A 21443-nucleotide genomic window follows, 5' to 3' on the forward strand; every position below is an offset into this window, starting at 1 on the left:
ATCTAGGTTTCAAAATAAAGACATATTTTTGATGAAGACCTACACTTTTATAAACAGAAAAAGACTTCACAAAAATCATGTTAGATCCAGAATTCTATTTTCTATTTCTATTCTTTTTTCTATATCAATTCTGCCTTCCTATCAGTAACTATGGCTCACCACAGGGGCACAGCCTCCTGAAAGGATCTGTCAGGACCTTGTTGGGGATGGGAGTAACTGAATTGGAAAAAATCCCTAGGTGGTTCTGATCCCTCTAATCCCTTCCTTCCCCATCCTCTAATTCCCACTCCAAGAAACTCTACTATATATCGTAATTTTCTCTCAAAACATATAAAGGCAGTTTTCTCCGCTGGCAAAGCAGAATCTTCAACCTTAAAATACACTGAAAATTACAAATCTGTGTGCCTTCCTTCAAGGCAGGCTCTATCATCAAAAGGTTAAATTTGTGTAGGGGAAAACAAAAATTTCCTAGGCTGTAAGCAAAAATTAAGAAGTAAGAAAACCACATCTTTATACTCAGGCCCATCATTAATTAGAAAAGTAAGGTTATTTCAATTAGGAATAAATTCCTAGGCAAAAATTATAACTATTTAAAGGGGGGAAACACATAATGTCTATCTTTTATTATAATTTTAGGCCTGCTCCCAAACATTTTTTTAAATCTGACTGAATTTATCACTAGTTTCTTTTTCAAACTATATACCTATCCAGAAGAATTCTCTTATTAGTTTTTTCAAAAAAAAAATTATTAATTCTACCACTTAAAAGCAGAAAAATAAATCACAATGCCTTCACTAGGGCTAAGGAAATCAAAGACTAAAAAAGTAGACCCTAAAAGAAACAGGCACACTGTAACTGGTAAGCATTACAGACAAGAGGAATTTTAACTTTAATATCAAAAATTAGAGATTCCTCAAGGGGAATGCTTAGGTGGGATTTTTATTTTTTTAGCTTATTTTCTTTTTCACAATGAGCACGTAATTTCTCATTTTAAAAAGTTTAAGAACTGAAAGACATTTTTCACATATGGAAATAAAAGTAATCCTAACTGGGAACTATATTTAAGATTTTCTCATTAGGAAAAAATATGAGAGACTGCATTAGCTTAAGCCAACATAGATGGTATATAAATGAATGCGTATAGTTATATTCCAATAAAACTTTATAAACACCGGCAGTGGAGAAGCCTTCAGGCAGTAGTTTGCCAAACCCCTGCTCTAAAACAGCCCTATTTTAAAACCAATATTAGATTATCTAAGATTGCAGACACATAAGAGATAAACTAGCTATATACAATTATTCCACTCTATCAAGTCTTTCCTACCTGCAGTGAAAAGTGCTACAAGCAGCAGAGGTCAAAATTGCTAACAGGAAAGGGAAGAAAGGTCAATATGTTAACAAAACCTACTCCTTAGACAATCATTTCATTTAGAGCATCCAGTCAACAAACATTTGCTCAGGACACACGGCTCCTGGCCTCAAAGACTAGTACAAGGCAACATATGAATACAAACAAATAGTACTAATTAGGCCAGCTAAGTGCCACATCTGCTAAATGCTTCACGGTTTAACATGTTTCCACATATGTTTCTTAATAAAGCCTCATAACAACCCTGTGAAATACATAAAGCACTTGGTATTATTCTCGTTTTTCACAAAGCTCAGAAGCAGGAGAGCTAGGATTTGAACCTCTGATACTACCGCACTACACCACTTCAGTGCAGCTTTCCATTAGGGGCTGATGACAGAGGTGAAGGCATTTGGACTGAGCCTCGAAGAATGAGCAGGATTTTGAGACCATAGCATCACAAGGAAACAACATAAACAGAAGTCAAGAAGCAGGGAAATACGTGTGTGAAGGGAGTGCTGGGTTGGTTTACATAAGGCAGGTAGGGGAAATATGGCTATAAAGATGGGTTGAAAACATGGGGAGAGCTTTAAGTAGCTGACTTAGCATCTGTATATAACCCTACAGGCAATGAGAAATCAGATGGTTTGGGAAAGAGAAGAAAGAAAAAAATACAAATGAGGCTCTTACTGTGTGTCTGGTACTTTGCGAAAGAATTGCCTCATATTCAGACCTCATATTCAGAGATGTTAAGTTATGATGTAGTTTTAAAGGGAGATTAGACTTTCATTAAATCCTCTGTAGAACTGGAAAGATGGGTCTAACAGAAGGGAAAGTGGTAGACGGCTATCTCCATAGTTTCAGCGTGAGGGGATAGATGATGCAAAGCAATTCCTGTCCGTGTCTGAAGTCATGGTTCTTACAGGTCCCCTACACTACCCCACCGCATAGTTAAACCAACGTCCTAAATTACCTTACATTTTCCTACATTTTATCTAAAACTTACTGAATCTTCCGGAGGTCTCTGGATTTTTCCCCAATCCACAGAAGGTCCCTTTTCTTGCAAAAATCTATGAAATAGCTTCCGAAATCCATCAAGGTCTTTTTTAGTGTGCTATGAAAATAGAAGTTATTGTTACAACTAGCAGAATGCTTAATATTTAATAAAAACAGATACATATTATACATTTAAAATATATTTCAATGAAATTCTTATACTATTAGAACATGGAGTAGAGCAGAGCCTTTTTTATACCCCAATTTAAAACTAAAGAGGAAGAAAAGCTAATAGGAATCACACTTAAAGGAATAAAAGCAAATAATCCTTCCCATCTCCCACCAGTATCATATAATCTGAACACCATTTGGTCCATGGGAATTCCAACTGATTCTCTACATATAATTCACCAATATCTTTCTCTACTCTTTTAAGCGAAAATTAATCTTCACCAAAAGAACAAAAAGGAACAAAACACAGCTAACCTCAAAACATGAAGTACAAATTGAAAACTGAAAATGAAAAGGATAATCTATTGATTTATAAGCAAAAAGTAAACACCTGCCTATTCTGGGAACCCTCTAATTAGCTGACAAAGTAACATGGTTCTATTAGAATTGGCTCTCTGGAGGGCTGGCCCTAGTGGCCTAGTGGTTAAGTTCAGTGCACTCTGCTTCGGTGGCCCAGTTTTGGTTCCCAGGCATGGACCTACACCACCTCTGTCAGTGGCCATGCTGTGACAGTGGCTCACATATAAAATAGAGGAAGATTGGCAACAGGTGTTAGCTCAGGGCAAATCTTCGTCAGAAAAAAAAAGAGGAAGACTGGCTACAGATGTTAGTTCAGGGCAAATCTTCCTCAGAAAAAAAAAAGAATTGGCTCTCTGAAAAGGCATGCAGAATATATGGTTGATAAACTAACTTCTCACAATTCTAACTAAACATTGGTATCCATTTCTCCAGGTGAATATATCAAAACACAGAACAAATTAAGTGTAATTTTGTCCTGATGCTTTTAGACTTTGGAAACATCCTAGAATTAAAAACAAAAAAAAAAGACAATGGTTTATAATGGCCAAATGTTGAAAATCCTCAACTGCTAAGCAATCATAATTTTTTTTTAATGTTGCCATTACACCTTGTGCTTATTTTAAGCTGGACGATCAGCAGCAGCAATAGCAATTCAGTATGCAGACAGATGAAAGCAAAAAACACTGTAGAGTCCTTACCTCAAACTCATGTGATGGTGCTGTGGTAAGTATTTTTTCTAGTTCCTTCTTCACAGATAATTCTAGCTCTTGTCTAATGACTTCTTGGAACTGGGAAGCACCATCCTGAGACATTGCTTTACTAAGATCTTAAAACAAAAATACAAAACCACCAAATGAAAAATCAGACAGTCATTCAAACAGCAGGTAAGCTACAAGTGATTTATCTCTGGTGTTCCAGCAAATGAAAAGGGCTCAATCCTACGGTCCCATCATCCTCTTGCAGGATTTCAGTAGTGTCAACCAGTTAGGACTATACAATCATATGGGCTCAAATTTGACTGTTTGGTATATCTATATGCTTTACTAGTGTATCTGAAACACTAATTAAACACTTTTGGGAAGATGGGGCAGGTAGAAGTAAAAAGATTAATCTTCATTTGAACATACAGTTCCTTCTCTACTGATATTTCCCTTGTAGCCATCAAAGCTGAAGAACAATAAGAACTAGTCATGTTTATAAGGGCATGTTTTATTGAACATGCCCTTATGGAACTGCCACCTCATAACAGAACTGAAGGGGTTTGGCAATTTCGAAGAAGCAAAAGACTCCTCCCTCCTCCAGGCCAGATGAAAAATTTAAAGAATCCCTTCCATTTGAGAAGTAGAGCCACTCCAGTTTTATATTTCTTACTAAAGAAGAACTCCTTGAGAGAGGCAATTTCAAGGTGCCTCTCCTCCCACAGCAAAATCTTCTCTTTAAAAGGAGAAGGGCACAGGTCTGTCTCTCTACTTCTGGGCCCCAATTTCAGCCAAGACTTTTCAGTGCTTATCTGTGTCAGACAAGACTACCAGGGCTTTTGGCATAGCTAGGCATCTCTGAGACAGACGAATCTCACTAAAGGTGACAGAAATGCCTGTTAGATGAAAACAAACAAAAATAGAAAAATACAGAAAAAGAAAACATCCCAGGTCCAAGTACCTTGGAATAAAAATGCCAACATAGGTTGTTTCAAATATTTAATCATCTAGACAGTAATTAGCCTGTCTACTTCTTACAAAATAAGGGACATTCAGGTTATTGCTCACCTCCCCTTTTATCCTCAATACCTAACTCAATCTTATTTTATAAATGTATTTTTGAACCTTATGTTCAAATATTTTGTTTGAGAACTAATTAGTTCTACAAATGTTAGTTAATTTAGCAGAATCACATTTAAATAAAGCCAAAAACATTCCAATCAAGTTTTATTATTGAAGTTTATTTAACTTCAATAAAGCTAAAAACAACATAAATTCCTTCATTTATTATCTGGGCAGAAGGAAACATTTAAATAGACAGAATTAAAGCCACCATAATCAATATTTTTAAGATGCTTTTGAGAGCAGAAATTAGTAAATTATATATCTCCTGAGGCAATTTATTTAATGTAGATAGCCTCTCTCTTTCCTAAATATTTAAAAATGTTAACAAGTGAGATATTTAACATAGCTCTTCAAAAATCTTTTTATACACACTTTCAATCATATTAAAATCCACAAGAAAAAAAAAAAAACAAGGAAATGTAGTGAGAGCACACAACCTAATCCCAAAATAGCCATCTTCCAACTGTGCTCTTTTTATAGGCATAAACCACAACACAACTAAGTTTATGGACTCCAGTAAAACTATCACAGTCACCCAAACTGTGGTTCATAAATAACTTCTTTGTGAGCTAAGAAACACACGTGTGTGTTCCATAAACAACTTAAAGATATGTTTCGACTAATAAGTAGCAATTTGATTAGAATCTATAAAAATCCATGACAATGGATGAGCATTTATGCATAACTATCATAGGTAATTAAAAACTCCTGCAGAACATTTTCAACTAGAGTTAATGTGACTTGAACCATGCATGTTCATCCCTTGGCTGACTTATTTGTAATTTAAAATTTGTCACAGATTAGGTCCCCCACCCTGCTGCCCCACCATGTATACCTGGGATGTCTCTCCCCCAGTCTTTAAGCTAACTCCCATATTAACGTTTAGGAAATAATCTAGAAGAAAAATCTACTAAATATAAAATCTCTAAATTAACACATGAACTGTTTGATTCTGTGTCACAGACGGATTAAAATAGATCTAGAACTATCTAATGTTTTTTAAAGTAAGTTTTTTTGTTAGACTCAAAGACATCTACAGTTGCTGCTTTGTTGCTGAAGTTAGATCCTGAAGGCCGGGCATTCACAGTCACATTCCTAAAACACAGTGATGGAAAGAAACATTTAACTTATGGGCAAATGCCAAAATGAGATAAAACTAAATGTAACTGCAAAGTTTAAAAATAACTATAGTAGCTGTTTGAGATTTGTCCACACGAAAATAGTCAAAAAGAAAAAAAAACCCCACCAAACTTTAGAGACTCCCTCTGCAGAACAACAGCCTATCAATGTACACGATTTAAGGTCAAAACACATAAAACTGATGTCACTATCCTCCCTACCAAGCCAAGGAAGGCTGGCTGAAAGACTCACATTTAATACTGCATGTGATCTCTGCCAACTGCACCAGGTCCAACCTTCAGACAGAACCAAGAAAACTCAAACACAGATTCAAATTTGAGTTATGACAAAGTTCCCTAACCTTTATTCCTCTCATTTGTTTGATATAGCACCAAATGCAAACGAAGAACCATTTGTATGCCTTCTACTCCCTCTACAAAGATGAAAGCTTACGCAACAAAAGAACATTGCAAGCCTATCACCTCTTCCATCCAATTCCACTGCTGTTTCCTTTCCCTTCCCCTGGGCAAAGTGCTACTATGAAGTTCTGTTTTGCAGTGATTAAAGAATAAGGGCGGGCTTTTAAGGAATAAAGAAAATTCAAGAATAAGGAAGTGTGCTTAATCAAGAAAAGTGTCTATCTTAAGCACCTGGCACAGACCAGGAGGCACAGAGCTAGAAACTATTCCCTTTGCAGTGACCTCCTTATCCATCCTGAATTTAAGAAAGGTCTGGAATTTCACGTAGGAAAAGAAGTACAGACCTTATAAGCTTTCTTGGATTTAACATTCTCAGGTTACACTTCTGGCAATGACAGCTGTGTTTCTAATGGAAGGTCAAGTAAAAGAATCCCCTGAATAATGTAAGATTTCTAACCTCCTAAAACGTTTTGTCTCTCCTCACTTCCTAGCAATGGAGAATTGATCCTCCTGGACTTTAGACAGAGAGTGGATTAGGAATCAAACATTTCATTACCTCAGTCATAAATCAAAACATTTTTAGAGATGAAAAGGAACATTTAATCTACCCTCAACATTTTACATATGAGGAAACTGAGGGTAAAATAGTTAACTGACTTATCTAAGGTCACAGAGCAGGCTAACGCCAGAGCCTGGAAGCAAAGCTAGTTTATCCTGAGCCCCATCCTACCACAGTGAGGTGGAAATATCCTGCTCATTTTTTCCTCCTACTCTGGCTCTCTTTAATCCTTGGCACAAAATCCCTAAATAACACTCTCCTCCAAAATCATTTCTATCAGAATGTCTTCTTATACCCAAGAGAACAGACAGGAAACTTCCCATTACATAAAACTGGGCTTACTAGAATTGTCTTGGCTGACTTACTTATAATTAAGTCAATGTGGGATAGAACAGGCAGTAACTTTTTTTTAGAAGTTTTTCCCCCACCTCGATTTCCTAATTCTTCCTTGTTCACAAGAACTAAAATTTCAACATCATGGACTTTCCTATCCAACTGGAACCAAAAAAAAGGAGGATGAGGAAAGCAATAGAATCATAAGGAAGGAGACAGTCCATCTAACAAGCGATTGTTTTTGTTTCTTAATTCAAGTATTTCATTTCATCCATTTCAGCAACTAAGAAGTATACATAACACTCTTCTCTGACCTCCTGATACCGGCACAAACAAAACAACTTCACATTCTAAAGCAGAAAGCCAGCTTCACAATGCACAGGCCATGGAAAGGCTGCAGAAAGACCACCAAGAGCAACAAAGAGGGTGAGGAGCCCTCCCCAGGCCACCTCCCACCACTCACTAGATCTGATCAATCCCAACCTTCCTTGGAAACCCACACTGAGAAGTACCCAAAGTCAGAGAATTGGAGAGCTCGCTTAATCTGTTTTAAACCAGAAATGGGTTATGACCCAAATAAGCATAAAACTCTTAAGAATGTAGTGACAACTGGAAGTAACCATGAACAAAGTCGAGGACATATACTGACTAGTTTTATGACCAATTAAAGCTAACCATCCTCTTCTGGGCTCTCACTGCAGTCCTTCAAACTCAGTTATTTGTGAATATTCCTTCTAGAAAAGCTTTTCATCTTTGGATTCCATTACCCAATATTACCCTACATCTTCTCCTACCTCTCTGACCAGGCCTCAATTTCCATAACTGGCTCCTCTTTCTTCTCCTACTTCCTGGGTTTCTTAAGATTCTGTACCCAAACCACTTTTTTCCTCAATTATTCCCTTACCAGTCTCCTTATTGATAACTCCTGAATATGTGCCTCTCATCCTGATCTTTTTTCCAGGCTCACATTCCCTATAGCCTTCCAGACCTGTTGCACCTGGATACTCAGCTGGGTATCTAAACTAACTTCATCTCCCTGACCTCCCTGCTCCCCACGGCATTAACATTCTCCTAGTGACTCCGAGGTGACCTGGAAATCTCAGTCACAGTTGGCTCTTCCCTCCTTTACCCTCTAATGCAATACTATACTTTTTTTTTGGCCTTGGGAACATTTCTTTTTTTTATTTTTTTTGTGAGGAAGATTCAGCCCTGAGCTACCACCCATGCCAATCCTCCTCTTTTTGCTGAGGAAGACGGGCCCTGAGCTAACATCTATTGCCAATCCTCCTCCTTTTTTTTCCCCCTTTTTCTCCCCAAAGCCCCAGTAGATAGTTGTATGTTATAGTTGCACATCCTGCTAGTTGCTGTATGTGGGACGCCGCCTCAGCATAGCCCAACAAGTGGTGGGTCGGTGCGCGCCCAGGATCTGAACCCGGGCTGCCAGTAGCAGAGTGTGCCCACTTAACCGCTAAGCCACAGGGCCGGACCCTAATACTATACTTCTTAATCGAATCACCACAATTCCATTCATTGTTTTCCACTCCCATTGCTGCTACCTTAATTTCCCTCCCATTTTCTCTCTCCTGATCATGATGACAACAGCTTTCTAACTAGTCTGCCCATCTGTTACTCTACTCTGGTGGTACCAGGCAGAATGGACTGGTCCCCCTAAACTGCAACCTCAATCATATCACTTTTCTTCCTCATTTGATGGGATTTTCATTTGATGGGAAATAAATACAAATTCCTCGGCCAGGCATGTCTTAAAAGCCAAGTTGAAGCACCTTTTGAGTAGCCAAGGCTAATGAAGGTGCTAAAGGAGAATGCCTAAAGGCTGCAATTTCCTACTCTATTGGTGACATCTCAATAGTGCTTCCACAACTTTAATGTGCGTACAAATCACCTGGAGGGTTTGTTAAAACACAGATTCCTGGGCAAGCTCCGAGAGATTCTGACTCTGTGGGTCTGGAGCAGGAGAATATGCATTTGTAATAAGCGAATGCTGCCAGTATTGCTTTGAGTAGCTCTGATATAGATTATACTCCATTTATCTTAATATGTTTGCAGCAGCCATGCACATCATTCTTTTCCCTACCCCAATACAATTCTGTCACTTATTCTTAGCTCCAAGGCCACGTGCTTCAGAGATGGCACCCGGCCCAGATTGGTCTTAAGCCTTCCCAGTGGTTGGTTTAAGCATGAAACATAATATGATTTTGGCCAGTAAGCCACAAAGGTATAGTTTGCCAAAGGATGTTGAAGAAAAGCTTTCCTCACTGAAAAAAGAGACACATGGGAAGAAATAGTACCATTTCCACCCCTGAACATAATGAGTATGTGTCAACTCCTCACCTCCAGTTTCTTCTGCCATTTGGTGACCTTGAAGGAAGCTGACCCAAAAATGAGACAGATTAAGAGAGCAGGGCAGAAGGAAAGAGACTGATGCAGTCTTTGTACTGAATTAACCAACATTTGAACATCCTACTTTAAGATTCATATGATACAAGTCCCTCATTTTTCAAGCCAACTGAGTTGGTATTTTTCTGTCCCATGAAATTATAAGATTGTTCCAAAACACATCTCAGTTGTTGTTCAACACTTTTAGAGAAGAGTAGGCAGAAATGAGGAGAAAAAATTAGAAATTAACGGCCCAATGTGAATTCCAAAATCATGAGAATCACCCCAACCTCCAGGAAACCTCCCTGATCCTGCAGCCCCCAAAGGCTCAAATTCTGTAACCTGAGTAGCTTCTCCTATTTTGGGGGTGGCATTCCTATTGTTCTAGGTAGTAGCTTCTGAACATCCAAAGAGGCCTTCCTTTCTGCCACAACTCTTTTATGTGGAGGTTTTAATCACTCCTGCCTCTGCACCATAATACCCCCTAAACTTTAATTCTTTGTTTAGATGTCTGTCTGCAATACTTTAAGGGCACAAGCCATATTATGTTATTCAACTTTTTTTTCCCCAACACCTACCTCAGCACCTGGCACAGTACAGGCACCTGATAATATGTAAATAAATTGGAGATCAAGACTTAAATTCTCATAATAGTGGCTTGACCAGCTACTAATATATCATTTGTCACAGTTTAGTTAAATGTAATCTTCCTCTAGAAATCTTTCTAAACTAAGCAAGATTGCCCATTACATGCTCACATGGTAGATCCTTGTACCTCTCCTTTATAACATCATACCTTTTAAAATTTATTCAATGTCTATTTTACCCAACAGATTACAATCTCTGTAAGAATATATCGCGTCTATTTTGTTCACTGCTGTATTCCCACTGCTGAACACAGAGCTTGAGACATAGTAAATACTCGAGGAATATGTATTAAATAAATGAGTAAGAGCCTATTATGATACAGCTACGTGCTGGGAATAAAGAAGGTAGAGTCCAGTCTATCCAGTCTAGTGGAGGTAGTGTGTGATAAGGCCAAGAGCCATGATTCTGGTCAGGCGGAAGCAGGGCTAAGAAAAGTATGGACCATATCTTGAATACTTGAAGTCTCTAAGACTTCTTAAGCAGAGGCTGATTTATCAGTCACGTATCAGGAATGCGGTCAAAAAATTCCAAACTGGTAGGCAATCTAGACAAAATGACCTCTAAATTTCCTTTCAATTTTTATCACCCTGTATAAAAGTCAGCGTAATGTTTTCACTAACTTTAGAGATTAAACAAAATTGGGCAATTTATATATTTATATTTAGCTTAATTTAGGAAAAATATGGAAAAATATAGTCTATGTCATTCAATCATATAAGAAAAATCAGTTGATTTCATATGATCAATTTTATATGATCTTTTAGTATTAAAGTCAATGTTGATTATTTTAGATTGTAAACTATAGTATGACTGTTTACATTTACATAGATTTTTAAGTGACTTAGCTTTACATACATATGAATAATTATTAATAAATGCTTTTTGATAACAAAAATGAAAAGGTACCAGGCTTTTGAGAACTGTTCCAGCACTGAATATGCAGAGCTACTTGCTAATCAAGACCTTTGCTAATCATGCATTGCTACTTAAAAAAATTTTTTTAACTGTTAGAATATATACATAAACCTGACTTCTCATTAATAATTAAGATTAACCTTGCTCTCATACAACAGAGTAGCTCTTAAAATCCCAAAAAAACAAAAAACAACAGAAACCCAGAAAATATCAATTCTGGAAAACAGAACATTCAGAAGAAATGTGTCAACTAGCTAAAAAAATATCACTTTGCATTAAGTTTAATGGATGATAAGAAGAAGGCATGCCAAGCAGCCCATCACACTCATTTGTTGAGAGGAGAGAAAAGGGATACCAACATAAAATTGTCATCAAGGGGGGCTGGCCCAGTGGCGTAGTGATTGAGTTCACGCGTTCTGCTTTGGCAGCCCAGGGTTGGCAGTTTCAGATCCCAGGGCGCGGACCTACGCATCGCTTATCAAGCCATGCTGTGGCAGACGTCTCACATATAAAGTAAAGGAAGATGGGCATGGATGTTAGCCCAGGGCCAATCTTCCTCAGCAAAAAATAGGAGGATTGGCAACAGATGTTAGCTCAGGGAAATCTTCCTCACCAAAAAAAAAAATCCTCATCAAGGACCAAACAATGATTTGGCAGGCCTGCCCTATAATTTGATACATGTGCATTTAGATAAAACTTTTGAGCGTGGAAAGGCTTTAAGGTCAGTGAATCCAATTCCTTTATCTTGGAGATGAAGACAGGGGCCCAGAGATGCTGACTTGCCTCAAGACATAGTAGCAGTGCCGAGCTGGAATCCAAACCCTGTTGCCTGGTGCCTTGCTTCTCCTTCCTGGAGGAAGGTCTCCTCTTTCTTGGTTACAGTGCATTTACATGGTTTATCACCTCCAGGTGTATGCCACTAAATCTGAATGGAAACCAGCAAAAACCCAACTATGACTATTATGTGAGGTTATTATGTAAGGTTAAAACTACATATCAGAACAAGCATTCTCTTATGCAACTTTTCCTTCTATATTATTTATTTTCTGGGCAATGAAAAATCGAAAAAAGCTTTTATGCACTCTATAAATATTTTATTACCAAGGCTAAGCATTTACCATTGGCATAAATGGGCCCAAAACAGCGCACATAACTATGTTATTCTGTTTTCCTGCACTCCTTGGAAGTTTTAAAATTCTAGGCAGGGCTATAACCTAAATGAAACATCACATCAACCTTTGCCAGGGCAGCAATCAGAAGAAAATACAAACTCCAATCACCTTGTCTGCAGGTTTTCGTGGCCAAGGAACAAGTGGAGCTATCGTTAAAGGGAGTGTCCCCTAGAATAGTATTTTTTACCATTCGGTGACTAAGAAGATGCGAACTAAGCATAATATGACTATTTCATGTACATGAATATAACGAATAGTATTTTTTTAAAGATACAAGTGAAATCACAGAGAAACAGGGAACTCTCTTGATGTACACAGGAAAAACTAACAAATACCTAGAAACGTTTTAGAAACATAAACAACAAAATGTTTTGTTAAGTTAACTAAGACAACACAGCCAATTTCTCCATGGTTCTCAAAAACAATCTTTAATTGTCAAAATGGTTTGGGGGCACAATTGATTTCATTTGGCAATGACTGAGAAAAATAAACAATGAGACTGTTGGCAGAGGCGGAATTTGAGCCCTAGACAATTACTTTACAACCAACTAAAGGAAATGCCTGCATCACCAATCAAGAGAACTGGGAAACAGTTTTCAAATAGAGTATTATGCCCTTTCTCACACATAAGACCAATCAAAAAAAAACATAAAATCAAGTTTAATTTTCTTTCACTAGTTTAGCAAGCCAACTTTCAAAGACTTTAATGTTATTGATAGAAAGATGCATACCTAGTAGCAGCATTTTAGAGATCTAAGACATATGGTTTCAATTAATAGTCACTGTGCCTGGGACAACCCATCAAATTACTCAAGACCAAGATGTCCACAATTCAAACACTACTATACCAAGTTCAAAATATGATATTTTAGAAAAGAAACTGTAGGCTGTGTTAAAAGGACACCAGTCTTTAGAAAATCTCCAGGTTCTAAAGAGATCTTAAGCAATCAAAAGGGTGGTAAGTGAATCATATTTCCTCATTCCCAAATCCTCAGAGGATCTCCCCCACAATTTTATTCTAATATTGCTGGGATTTTCTCCACCGGCATAAGTTCTGGATATTAAGAAGAACAGCATTATGGAAAGTTAGTACAGTCAACTCTTTTTTTGTGTGTGTGAGGAAGATCGGCCCTGAGCCAACATCCGCCAATCCTCCTCTTTTTTGCTGAGGAAGACCGCCCCTGGGCCAACATCCATGCCCATCTTCCTCCATGTTATACGGGACGCTGCCACAGCATGGCTTGACAAGCGGTGCATCGGTGCGCGCTCAGGTTCCGAAGCGGTGAAGCCCCGGCAGCCGCAGCAGAGCACACACACTTAACCTCTTGTGCCACTGGGCCGGTCCCTAGTCAACTCTTAATTATTCATTTTTATAGACAATCCAGAGTTAGTTTGACTTTCAAATATTTGTTTATACAAACTTTTCAATAATGGATATAAAATAACATATTTTATTAAATTAATTAATTTCAGTCATTCAGAAAAAAATGTATTTAGTGTCTATGTGGAAAGTGAAATGAAGGTATCAACATTTATACAAATTTTCTTGGAAAGAAGACGTTGTGGCTTTTTTGTAATAATGAAGAGAACTTAAAAGTGTTCCCAGAGAGTTCTCTCTGGGAACTCCTATTATCTGCACTTCCATAAAAAGTACCAAATACAACTTGGTGGAAACTGGAAAACCACAGTATATTATTCTTTAACCTAGAATATTTTCATTATTAGGCCAACTAATGTACTTCATGCAAATTAAGTATCTGATTATTGTAATTAAAGTTACTACAATTCATAAAATTACTACAATTTTCTATGAAGAAAAAATAACATACACAAGAATGGTCTCTGAGAAGCAAAATTACAAGAAAACACCTACCATTCAAAATTAACATCTTAGAGTAATTTCCTTTTAAAGTTACTTTTCAATTTATCTTCAGAATGTTAAAATGGCACCTGAGAAGTATACCAATTAATATTTCTCATTTCTCTGTTCCTTGTCAATTTCTTTTTCCTCAGTAGGCTTTCACACATGAAAATCATCCATCTTACTAGAAGAAAGACCCAGTTATCAAGAACAAAGGCAATTTAACCAGAGATTACAAGGTCCATGTAGGAAAATAAAGTTTTCATCAGCTCAACTCTTTGCGTTTAATTTTTCATTTATAACCGTGACTTTGAATTTAACTAAATCCCTCTCTCTAGCAACATAATGAATCCTAAGCCACATCTTCAAAAAACGAGGAGTGTGCCTTAGTCATTGCTTTGCCCCCTCTAGTCCTGCCTCTGGTCCTGCCTCAAATCTATGCCACAATCCCCCTGCGCTAAAAGCACCCTAGTCATCTAAATAATCAGCAGCAGGCTAAATTTGGTCTTGGGATTTGAGAAGAACCAGGCCTCAGAATGCTTCTCATCCCTGCATTCATCTGAGACCCCCCAGTTATAATTAGCTCAGCTAATCTTCCTTGGCTAGCTGCCATCTACCAAACAGGAATCACCAAAAAAGTCATAAAAAGAGAATTCCAACAAATGGGAAAGTTGACAGGCCTTAAATATTTTATAAGTGACACAGAGGTACTCAAATGGCTTCCCCTGAAATATAAGAAAGCACCTCAATTTAAGAACATTAAGGGACATTTTTATATAATTTAGATAGATAATGCCCTATTAAAAACCGTTCAAAAAAAGTTCCTCTAATATTACAGTATAAACACATAACATGGCCTTAGCTGGCTAGATGACAATAGTCTCTGCACCATTTATAAGTTTCAAATCATGTAGGGAAACTACCCCATAGCTCTCAGAACTTTTAAAAAGCAAAATCCCAACTGGCATCCATTGACAACCTGGCAAAAAGTCACACCTGCTGATTACCCCTAGCACCTCCAACTGGGACAAGGAGGTATCCCCTCTGAGCTGCTATTCACATTTATTTAGAATAATTGGGGGTGCAACAACCCCTGTGATGGAGAAAACTAGCAAATGGAGAAGTAATTTCACTGGCAGGCAGAAGGTGACCTGAGAGCAGAATACACACAGCTAGGGGATTGCGCCCTAGATCCAGTAAACAAGAGTCTTCCTATGAGAAGGAATCTTAAGCGCCTGAGGAACATAGACTTGGGAGATGCCCAAAGAAAGCTGAACCTTCTTTTGGCCAAGGAATATATACTGAGGACTCTCCTATCGACGTTACATATTTTTATTAATTGAACATTTCTACCTAATAACTTATGGTCAAAGTGCTTGAGAACAGAGATGCCCAGCTTTCCTATAAAGCACATTGCCTAGATTGGGGGGAAGAGATGCAAGCAAAGTGCATCCCCCAAGATCCAGGATATTAAAAAACAAGCAACGCCAAGTTCCAGGATATTAAAAATCATGTGTACATAACACAGGTATAATTCCCAGGTCTTCTAAATTTCAAGTGCCCACCATACGAGTTTCAGGAGAAATCCCAGTACAGAGCACTGCACACTGTAAGCACTCAAAAATGTTGTTGACTGGGCTGAAACAAAAACTAGCACCTGGGGCCAGCCCAGTGGCATAGTGGTTAAGTTCCGACTGCTCCACTTCAGCGGCCCCAGGGCTCGGGTTCAGATTCCAGGTGCAGACCTACGCCACTTGTCAGCCATGCTGCTGCTGTGACCCACATACAAAACAGAGGAAGACTGGCACAGATGTTAGCTCAGGGCTAATCTTCCTCAAGCAAAAAAAAAGGAGGAAAGTTGGCAAGATGTTAGCTCAGGGTGAATCTTCCTCAGCAAAAAAAAAAAAGAAACAAACTGGCACCAACTATGTATTCACATCACCGTTCAAGCTCCCCCCCACCCCCACACTTTTTTTTAACACATCAATTCCCAAATACTGGAGGCCTGAATACCAAACTTAGAATAGAGAATAAAGAACGGTCATACCTGCCCCGTTTCTGTTTATTTCTGTTGCTGACATGTGGTTATACTTATGGTGGCAATGCTGTTTGAAAGGCCACCAGCATTTTAAGAAAGAAAAGTAAAAATTGCTGGCCATCTAATATGTGACTAGTATTCACATAATTCATCTCATTTCAGCTTCTCAATAACCCTGTGGCATAAGTATTAATACCCAATGTTTATATAAGCAGAAACTGAAGTTCAGAATAGTTGCGTGTCTACGATCACCTTTTAGTAACAGGATTCAAACCTAAGTCCATACCTTTTTATCTTTCTCAACTGATGTAATCTAAGAGGGGTTATTAAAAAAAAAAAAAAAACCAAAATGTAGGCTAACCTACTAAAAAGTAACAGGGAAAGTTATGAGTTTCTCACTTGCCATTCACGACAAATTCTTTTAGAGCATCCACCACTTCTAGACACTGTATATCCCCCAGGGATATAATAATCTTTGCCCACAGGGAACTGACAGTCTAGTTAGAGAAACAAGCCATTTACATAAGTTTTTAATGTAAGAGGCAACAAAAGGTATTGCAAAGGAGAAAGGTTTTAGACATATTTGTATAAGAATTTCAGTGCTTACTAGCTGTGAACTTTGGACAAGATACTTTAAAATTTTTCAGCTATAAGGTCATGATAAAAATCTGCTACCTCTCAAGGCTCTTGTAAAGCTTAAAGGAGAAGTTTGTACAAAATTTAAACAATGATAAACAGGAGCACAATCACGTTAAATTTGGGGAGAGAGAGGTGTCATTTTTGTGCCAAACTGCCAATTTAAAAGGAAAACTACCATTTAAACCAAAAGTGGATGGCAACTAAATGCTATATTGGATTGAATCACGGAACAGTCGCCTGAATAAGTCTGTAGTTCAGTTAATAGTAATGTATCTAGGATAATTTCTCAGTTTTGACAAAGGTGCAACTTTTCTATAAATCCAAAAGTATTCCAAGGTAAAAAGCTTATTTTTTTAAAAAGCAGATGACAAGGGAATGACAACATTCACAGCAACTCTTAGGCATTGCCACTTGATTTAGGATCTCCCTAAGACAGTTACCCATTAACAGAAAAGGCTGTGAAGTCAGTCAAAGCACACCACCTCCGCAAGCTATTCTAAAGCATAACTACAAGGAACACCTGGAGTTTAACTAACATTCTTAACTTTTAAAGAGAAGTGACTTGTCCACTTTTCCCTAGCGTATTCTTGCAAAATACTGGCTTTCTGGTCATTAAATTTTGTTGTTGCTGTACACAACCAGCAAATTTCTACCCGTTACCTCTGCCTTTCTATTCTTGACTAAGACATTTATTCAATCAGAACATAAGAAGCATCTCTCACCACATATAAGGTATAACATTGATTTGAAAGTCTAATGACAAGTGACATTTCTGAGCTTAGTGCTAAAGATAGGTATAAGTGTCCCATCTGTTTCCATAACAAGACAGGCAGTCAAATTCTCTTACTTCAATCTATTATACAAAACTCAAAGAAGAGTTAATAAAGTGATGTAAAACTTACTGGGGCATTTTTATTCCAAGGGTCAAATGATGGCCATTACTGACACAATTTTTTTTTAAGGTACGTCTACATCTATTGAGAGTCACATTAAGTGGTTGTGAACTTTACTAGCTGTGTGTTCAGCGAGATGGCTGAAGCTTTCACACTCTGGGGTCTGCAAGAAAAGGGTTTACTTGCATACCAGACGGCAAACTCTATGCTAGAAATTGGTGACAGAGGCTTAAGGTAGCAACAATTTCAATGTGTACAACGTACACACACATACATGCAATGTTACTGCTTAAGTCAGTGGAGACGCATTCCTTAGCTCTTTTTCAATACACATGTAGAATTTAGAGAGCAATTTTCAAATTTCAAAGAAATCTTAATAATCTTTCCAGATTTCAAAGAAGGAAAAAAAATAAAACACAGCAATGGAGCAAAGTCATTTCTCCTGCCGAAATGACCTCCAGCTTCTACGAGCTACTCCCGGTTTCGCAATAAATGAATCTGAGACTCAAACCACGTACACACAGACAGCGTAGAAGCTGAGAACACTAAAGCTTCCCCAACAGTCCTGGCTAAACCCACCCGCCTTCCCTCAGCCCTCCCAGTTCCCCTTCCCGTCTGCGCACGCACAGTTACCTTGACTTCGACCAGTAAAAGAGAACAAGAATTAACTAGCAGCCAAAACCCTGTTTATCTTCATTTATAGCCACTATCCCGGGGAGCCAGAGTACTACTAACCTGACTGCAGGGAGGCAGAATTAAACCTAGCAGAGCGCAGGGGTATAAATTATACGTAGCTGAAACACCAATCCGGCAGCTCAAATGTCAATTTAACGAAAAGGGTTTCGCAAATAGTATCTCAAATGAACATTTCCACTTCCAAACCACCCACCGACCTCCCGACTGCCAGTACCCAAATTCGGCTGAAACAACCCAGGAGATAAGAAGCGTGTCTTACCTTGTACAAATCTCGACATTTTAGGGATTTATTAAAATACTCTGGCTTATATATATATTTTAATTTCTGGGAGTCAACCTATAGGGCAGGTCTCTCTTCTCCCTAGCTTTAACAACCGACGTGTTCTTTCTCTTCTTCCTATGTTTAGCCACTTAAGGGAGTATTTATTCAAAGCAATTAAAACTGCCTCAAAAAAAAAAAAAAATACACCCAGGAAAACCTCTCCCACTTCCAAAAGACAGAAACTTGGTGTGACTGAGTCTGCTTGGAACTCCTGCCTACACTGCGCTCCCGACACAGATGAGGGCCCGCTGGAGACTCCCGGAAAAGGTAAAATCACACGAACTTAAATTTCATCAATGAAAGAGGCGGATCTACAGCGGCTATTTCACCGCCCCCTCCCCACGCCCTCCGAGGCTGGACCGCAGCAGGCACTGGCGGGCCGCACCCTGGCTCCCCCTTCCCTCGCTGCCGTCCAGCCTTCGGCCGGTTCCCCGGGAGACACTGGTCAACACTGGCCCCCGCCCAAGCAGGGGTTGAGGAGGCGGGTGAGGCTGACAAAGAAGGGCAATGCAACCATTTTTACCAGCCCATAAATATCCTGGACTTGGAGACGCTAAGAATTCCGCGCTTGGGCGGGCCGGGGCCTGCAGCTCCCCGCCTTCCGGCTGTGAGCGGCGGAACGCTGCCGCCGCTTTTTCTCTGGAGGGGCCGAAGGCTCCATCGCCCCTCCCCCGCTGCGGACGCCGAGGGGCCATCCGCGAGGGGAGAACCCGTGTGCAGACCCGAGTGCCAGGCACAGGAGCCGGGAGAGCCCCGACCCTACCCTCACACATTCTAGTTCCTCCTACCCTGCGCTCTTCCGATCCCCAAATTCGGCCTCCGGGGCCACATCGCGGGTCGGGGCTAGGGGCTCTATACATTTCAGAGAGGGAAACACCCACCTAGAGAGTCGTAGGAAGCTCACCCCAGCCCCTCCCCAAAACGCCACCGAGACCCACCTTCTTCCTCTTCCTTTAGCAGCTGGGAAATTGGGGGCGTTTATGGCGCCCCAGGAAGAAGGCTCGCAGGCTGAATGTCACCTCTGAAGCACCCTTCTCTCCCCCACCTCCCCTCACACATGGACACCTTGAGCCCCTCGTCAACGGTCGCAGCCCAGCTGCTGACCCTCTCCGCCCTCCCCGCTGCAGCCTCTCGACACCCAGAACCCCCTACTTCTCCTAAACAGTTCCCCTCCCCCCATTTGGAGCAGCCCCCTTCAATGCGGAAATGTCCCTGCGCGCAGATCGACAGGAGCAGCCGCCAGTCAGGAGCGGAGGCGGACGCAGAGCCTGGCCAATGAGACGCGCGGAGGTGTCAGGGGGCGGGGTGTCCGCGGCCCGAGGGAGCCCAGTGGAGGTGGGCGCGGAGCCCAATCCTGGGATCCCGCGCGTGGGAGCTGTACAGGCGGCGGCGGGGCGAGGGGTGTTTCACCAGTAAAACTCCCGGCCTTCTCCAGATGCTTCAGCGAGGGAGGGAATCTGAAGCACGAGTAGTTATTTGCAGTCCGTAAAAATGTTCCCTTGTACCAACCAGAGACTCAAGATAGGTGTCGTCTGGCGGATAGAGCCAGAGCACAGCACAGCAACTACCCCGAGAGAGCCCAGGCCCTTCTCAGTAGACACAAACTCTACTCACCACATCTGTTCTGGGGAGGATGAAGATAAATTAAGGAGTAAGCAGTGGGATGTGTGGTGCCCACTAATCGGAGGAGGGAATTAGGGAGTCAAAGAAAGTACCAAGTGAAGGCTCTCCCACCAGAACCACACCCACCCGGGTTCCTATTCCTGTAGAGATTTCTGCTGTGATAGGTGTTTACTTTTCTGATCAAAGTGGAAATGGTTTAAGTTACCCCTCAAGAGATGCTCATCTTTTAATAGATTCTTGAAGACCTCAAGGAAAGAGGATGTTAAAAGACAGAATGTTGGCAGTAGCGTGGGGACTGCGAGAGGGCCAGCCCAGCGCCCAGCAAATCACACCTGTCATTGCCAACCGCACCTACCTGTAAGACTCAGTGCGCTTGTCAATGAGTGTCTTAAACTTTACACTTCATGACTCAACTAGCAAATGAACTGTCAGCGTTCTCTTAGGCACCTTCAATAAACCAAGTAATTCTAGAAGAGTTTGAGGCTGTGGACAACACTAATCAATCAAGGTAAAGTGAGAATTTAAATGACTCGTTCTCTAAACAAATTTTAATTTTTTTAGTGCCATATATTTGTATATGTTATTAGAAATGTTATTAGACAAGTAACACAGAAAAGGCCAGTGATTCATTTGTTATGCTAGAGAATGACAACCTTTGGTACTGTATTTCTTATGTGAAATCCCAAAAGATTACACCCAAAAACCTCTCAGGTATAAAACTAATTTCCCCTAAAGAAAACCAAAGAAGTGTCTAAAAATCCAGATGTCTACATTTTAATAACAGCATTTGGAGACTGAAGATCTTAATCAGAATCTCCATATCCTTTGTGTGCGATAGAGAAATTGTTCCAGCGCTAAATAAGCAGTATTTATCAATAAGCGTTAACACCAAAATAAAATACCATCAAAAGATTTGGGCCCCATAGGGTTGCTTAGCCTGCAAAAGATAAAGTTGAAGAGATGAAGAGATTTTAATTATACAAGGTTTAGTGTAAGAAGGATGATCAGTTATTTCTACCTTCACAGAAGATTAAGGGAGAGGAAGTGAGTTTTAATTGCAGCAAGAGCATTTGGTAATACCTAACAATGACATCTTGATTTATGAGTGATT

At 39.7% G+C, this 21443-nt stretch overlaps 1 protein-coding gene across 3 annotated transcripts in view; it reads right to left on the reverse strand.

The window, feature by feature from the left end:
* Positions 1 to 19829, reverse strand: part of UGP2 (UDP-glucose pyrophosphorylase 2) — a 51933-nt gene extending 32104 nt beyond the window's left edge. The window contains exons 1-3 of one of the 3 annotated variants that reach the window (XM_058551106.1): positions 19648 to 19829; positions 3574 to 3701; positions 2355 to 2462 (exon numbers count right to left, since the gene is read on the reverse strand). In XM_058551106.1, coding sequence (XP_058407089.1) covers positions 2355 to 2462; positions 3574 to 3687 — 222 coding nt within the window. In that variant the 5' untranslated portion in view covers positions 3688 to 3701; positions 19648 to 19829. Of the gene's footprint in view, positions 1 to 2354; positions 2463 to 3573; positions 3702 to 18646; positions 18740 to 19497; positions 19573 to 19647 lie in introns of those variants that run through there. The other 2 variants (XM_058551104.1, XM_058551105.1) reach the window with 2 other exon arrangements.
* Between the last annotated feature and the right edge of the window lie 1614 nt (positions 19830 to 21443).

Source organism: Diceros bicornis, chromosome 12 (assembly GCF_020826845.1).
Source record: "Diceros bicornis minor isolate mBicDic1 chromosome 12, mDicBic1.mat.cur, whole genome shotgun sequence".
NCBI lineage: Eukaryota > Metazoa > Chordata > Mammalia > Perissodactyla > Rhinocerotidae > Diceros > Diceros bicornis.